Source organism: Anoplophora glabripennis, unplaced genomic scaffold (genome assembly GCF_000390285.2).
Source record: "Anoplophora glabripennis isolate ALB-LARVAE unplaced genomic scaffold, Agla_2.0 scaffold231, whole genome shotgun sequence".
Lineage (NCBI taxonomy): Eukaryota > Metazoa > Arthropoda > Insecta > Coleoptera > Cerambycidae > Anoplophora > Anoplophora glabripennis.
In genome coordinates, this window is record NW_019416343.1 from 203,683 (window position 1) to 209,515 (window position 5,833).

General features: G+C 29.9%; 1 protein-coding gene across 1 annotated transcript in view; it reads right to left on the reverse strand.

The window, feature by feature from the left end:
• Nucleotides 1-475: 475 nt before the first annotated feature.
• The window catches only part of LOC108905496 (melanization protease 1), a 13,725-nt gene continuing 8,367 nt past the window's right edge, over nucleotides 476-5,833 (reverse strand). Inside the window, exons 5-6 of the mRNA XM_018708371.2 lie at nucleotides 5,058-5,144; nucleotides 476-2,477 (exon numbers count right to left, since the gene is read on the reverse strand). Of these exons, the coding sequence (XP_018563887.1) occupies nucleotides 2,104-2,477; nucleotides 5,058-5,144 (461 nt within the window). The 3' untranslated portion in view covers nucleotides 476-2,103. The remainder of the gene's footprint in view (nucleotides 2,478-5,057; nucleotides 5,145-5,833) is intronic.

The following is a 5,833-nucleotide window of genomic DNA, read 5'->3' on the forward strand; positions in this document are numbered from 1 at the left end:
AAAAAAATAAAAGTTTTTAGGAACTTTTCGGACTATCATATTTCGGATACTTAGAAATAAAACTTTTAGGTAAATTAATAAAAACTTTATTTTTAAAAAATATATTATAAGTATTCATATATAAACACTTACGTTTTGTTAATTTAAAATTATGTGTATTCACTTTATTTTATGTGGATCAAATTAGTGTATAATAAATAAATAAATATATTAACTTTACTTTTTACACATAATATTTAGACTTCGAAATAAATAATTGTATGCAGATAATAATTTATAACACATTATAATAAATAGTTATTCCTATAAAAACTAGTTTGAGGAACTTCAATCATAATACTGATTTTAATATTATTGTAAAAGGTTCTTATCAGATGTATTGAATAGATCCAGTTTTGAAACCAATTTTAATTAAAAAATGAATTAATGAAAAGCTATAAACTGATTTTTCCAAAAAAAAAATCATGTTTAGTTAATTTTTTATTAAATTTTATTGTTTTCATGCAGAACATACAATTTTTTATTGTTTTATATGTAGAATATTAATTTATATACAGAGCTGTTACAATCGGTCCGCTAGCCATTGGTGCCGCACTATCGGCCAAACGGCATTTTTTTATGTCAAAATCAAATATCTTGAAGAAGAATTAACGAATCGTTTTACATTTTTTTTTAATTAAAGCTTATTTGATGCAGATTTAGGGAAAATTATTGTGAATGTCATCATCCCCTATTTGGGGGGCGAAAATGAAGAGTGAATAGATGAAGAAATTGAAAATCGATTGCCTTCGTTCAAAAATCTTATATCTTCGATAAATACAGTGAAATTAAGACACATTTTGGTGGAATCAATGCTCAATTGAAACAAGTTAAGGAAAAATTAATGAAAATATTTTCATCCCTATTTTAGGGATGGAAAATTAAAGAAAATATGCATAAAAAGTTTTTGTTGTCGCTTAACACAAATAAAAGCATCACTAAAACAAAAAACTCCTTTTGAAGAGCTGTTTTTATCATCCCCTGATTTAGGGGAAGAACTGAGAGGTGGGGGATTGAATAATAAAATTCATCTGAAATATTACCAGAGTGTTTCAATTCTCTGATTCATTCATTTTTCCTTAACTTGTTACAATTAAGTATTGATTCTACCAAAATGTGTCTTAATTTCGCTGTATTTATCGAAGATATAAGATTTTGAAGCCACGCGACTTGCCTAGGTGTCGGTTTCGCCGATTTCCCTCTAATCGAACGATTTCATTTACGATTTCAGTTCTTTTTTTTATGCATAATTGTGTGTAATCATGTCGAGCGTAGTTAGTGCTAAAAAAGAACAAACAATTCATACTATACTGACTAAAAAAAAGAAACAAATTTACTGGTAAGAAGCTATAACATTATTAACGTATAAAAACTATTCAGGTGCAAAACAAAACAAAGATATATTTTTTAGAATAGAAAAGAATTTTATGAAAGCAAAGTAGATTTTTTAATTATGCAGATATTACATCAGTAGATGTCGAATGGTCGTTCTCCTCAGATTAAGATATTTTACCACCGCCGCGAATAAGTTTCGCTGAAATAAGGGTAGAAACATACCTGATGATGCGATCTATAACGGATACCATCCAGATTGTAGAACCGATGAGAACGATGCATAAAACAATTTACGTGTTTCACAATAATGTAATGACATAAATCTTATAATCATTATTAATCACATTATTTTATGTCGACGATCCGTACGCCTTTGGTGCGCGGCCAATTATAACAGCTCTAGAAATAACAATTTCTGTGATACTTAAATGTGAAATAATGAATTAGTACTGTTAGAATTTTATCAAAACACTCATATATTTACCACATACTGATTATTTATAGCATTTTCTAAAAGAAACACATTGCAATGAAATCAAAGTGTCGATAACGGAATGAAACTTCCGGTTTACATATGCTGTGAAACAAAAGTATGAAATATGAGGGAGCTAGAACGTTTACAGTCGTGGACGAAAAAAAGATTCCCATGTAAAAGGTCTAAACCATGAAAATGAAAAGCCCCCATCTATAAACGATTATAAACCATCTTCATAAGTCGTTTCAGACAAACTAAGTACTTGGACTCACAGTTGGTTTTGGTTTTTTGTGACTCTGTGTTACGTTCAGTGACAGCAAATTCTGTTCTATTTCGGATTTGATCCACGGTAGGAACGGGGTTATGTTCGTGTAGATTCCGGGAAATCCCTCCATTGCGCATCTCGACATCCCGAAACTCACGACGCCCGCAACGTACCAAGTTTCATTGTCATCGGCCATCATCAGCGGGCCTCCTGAATCTCCTACGCAGCTATCCTTGCCGCTGACACCTCCGGCGCAGATCTGGGTGTCTTTGACGTCTATATTTGCTGTAGCAAACTTTTTCTTGCACTTTGCTAGGTCGAAAGGGGGTACTTCGACCTTCATTTTGATCTTGCTGACTAGCGCTGAAAATTTTAATGTTTGTAATTTTACACTGCGAAAGAATACAGAAGGTAGCTACAAACAAAATGGTAGGTGTACGGTGCGTTTTATTTTTATTTCTTCACCGGTTTCTCTAAAATGCCTCCTTGTGTAGTTAGAGTCACTTTTAACCAATTTGTAAAAATAATTTTTTTTAAATTTTATTTTGTGTGTCATTTGTTTTCTAAAATTGTCCAGAAAATTTTACATTACTGCAAAGAGAATGAAATTATCTTTTAAATGAAGTATCACAAATCATACTGTACAATATAAGAAAAGGGGGGACCCTGGAGTGGGTCCCTGTGGGGGGTAGGTTGGGGGGTAAATGTAAACATTTGTTTACACGTCAAAAAATGACAAAAGGAATGTGTTTTCTGAAGTACATCTGAACTTTACCTAAAACTCACTATTAAATCTAGATATCTAGATCTAGAGCTGTTCCGTGACTCTAAGGATACAAATGTATTAAACTTTCAAAAAAATGTTTGTTCTCTGTAAATTTGTGATGGGACTTTGTATAACCATATTTACATGTAAAATAATCACAACATTTCACCAACTAGTTTTTTTTTCCGGAAAATATGGCACTATATAATTATAATAGTTAGGTACCGAAAACGTAGAAAATGAGAAGAGTGAAAAAAGGTTCTAAATGAAATGTAGTATTAAAATATATTTTTCTTGTTGGAATTAGCTAACGTAGAAAAAAAATCTAAGACAAATAAAACCAAGGGGTGCTAATTTAATTAATTAAAAGTCATATACCAGAAAAAACGACTACCAAAATACATTCAGCTAGTTGTTAATTTGTATCAAAATTCAAATTTCTAAGTTCAACAGTTTTCGCGAAAAGAAATAAAAGCTAACTTTTTCGGCCATTTTGTGATTCGAATAAATGGGGCCTCAAAAAATTTATTTTCCGAAAATATTTCCGAAATGGGTTGAAGGAAAATTATGAATTTTGACACCATGAACGCTCATTAAAAATTCGAAACAGATCATCATAAAATTTTTCAAAAATGTTGATCAGGGGCGTCTCAATTGGGGGGTTGTCGGCTAAAATTTTGCCCCAATTTTTTTGCTTGTCGAAATTTTCAAATTCAGAGGCCAACATATGATAGACCTTTTGCTCTACAAAAAAAAGTACTCTTTATTTCTTTCGATAAAATGCTCTATTTCCAAGAAAAACGAATTTAAGTGCTTAGAAAAGCACACTTTGGAAAATGTTATAACATATTTAACTCGATTTTTTTCGAAAACAGATTACCTTTTCGATGTAAAACAACATTACCATTTTTAATAGAAAACTCAGATCTCAAATTTACAGTTTAAATTTGAAAATAGCAGCATGTAAAATATTTGGGGTAAATTTTCCAAGAACTTTTCACGCTGTTTATTATAATGTATAATGACTTTATGACATATTAAAATAATGGTACATGTATCCATTTTAGCTATTTAAGAATTTTTTTTGGATTTTATTAATGTATGTATACGAAATACTTAGATCCGTTTTTCTGGGAAATGGAGCATTTTGTCGAAATAAATAAAGAGTACCTTTATTGTAGAGGAAATGAGGGTCTATCATATATTGGCATCTGAATTTGAAAATTTCGACAAGCAAAAAAGTTGGGGCAAATTTTAACCTAACCTAACCTAACCTAACCTAACCTAACCCCCCACAATTGAGACGCCCCTGACAAAAATTTTAGAAATTTTTTATGATGATCTATTTCGACTATTAATGAAAGTTAAAATTCATAATTTTTATTCAACCCATTTCGGAAATATTTAAAAAAATTTATTTTTTGAGGCCCCATGTTTATATGAAATTTTTTTTTATTTTTGGCAATAGAATCAAGTGGTAAATTATTGGATATTAATTATGAGGCATTCTGTATAAGCCACTATTGTTTTAATATACAGGGTAATTAAAAATTCAGTACAAAGAATTTAGGGGCGTATTTTTGAGGTCAAAATAAGACTCTTTTTTTTTCTTGTAAACGTGGGTCCACAAATGCTTAGTTTTTGATATACAGGATGTTAAAGTTTTTAATTTTTTTTTTATTTTTTAGGAATAATTTCCAAAATTTAAATGTTGGTATAAAGCTTCGGGGACGGGGGTTTTCTAGGATGCTAAATTTAAATATGTCATTGTTTTTGACGCTGCTTGTAGAGGGCGCCACTTATAAGGGCACGCTTGAATTAAATTGGCCCTAACTTTTTTGCTACCCTGTACATTGACGTTTCGTATTAGTGCGTTTATTCCCCTATCAATTTTAAGTAAAAAAGGTATACTTGGTTGAAATCTCTCAGGCTAACCGTTTCCGAGATATTGGCTGATTAAGAGTTAAATGCACATCAAATCAAATTTTATTAACTATCTATCTTGAAAAAATTTAAAATTTATTCACCATCTAATCAGTGATGCAATGATCTTGAATTTTATTTCTTTACATTTTTTTCATACAGCTAACCATTTTCGAGAAAATCACTGCTGACTAGTGACAATACTACCGTTTAATCGATCTATATTACATAAAAATAAATTGCTTCCAACTTACCTTTTTCAGTCTTGCCCCATCCACTTAAAAAGTATTTAGCTGGAATTTCACTACTGTTCCTTAATACGCAGATAGGTTGAACGTATTCTAAAAGAAATGAATTCAAATGAACACATCTGTAGGAAATTAAAAGATTGAGGTTATATGCACGCAGATAAATATGGAATATTTTGGATATTGCATATAAAAACTTGTGCGGTTAAGAAGGGTTAAAAATGTTGCTATGAATATATATATATATTGAAATGAAACCAGATTAATGGGATAAAAGTAAAATTTAAATTTAAATCGTTATGTAAAAGACAAAGTGGCAAAATCAATGGTTGGAATGATTATAATAAAATTTATGATTGAGTTGATTATCATGTTAGTAAATAGATAGAAAATAAGTTAGAATAAGAGGTAATAAATGATATTAAAAATGAAAGACAATTTGTAGATGAATTAAAATATATGTCAGAAAAATGTCAAATTTAAAGTAGAATACACAAGGATTCTGTAGTTATTAGAAAGGGCAAATAATATGAGAAAATAAAAAAATATTTTGAAGTATAAGATAAAATTGAATGTAAAGAAAGTAGAATAAGGTGTATAAGTGAATAAGAGAAAGTGAAGTGAAGTGAATTATAAGAGTAAAAGGACACGTTCAAAGATATGTGGAAAGGCCTTTAGAGAAAAAGAAAAAAAATCAAGATAGTAAGAAAAGAAGAGGATTTATTGATTAGTTACAAAAAGAATTTTGAAAACGACAGTTGTTAAAAGTAAGAAAAGAAAAC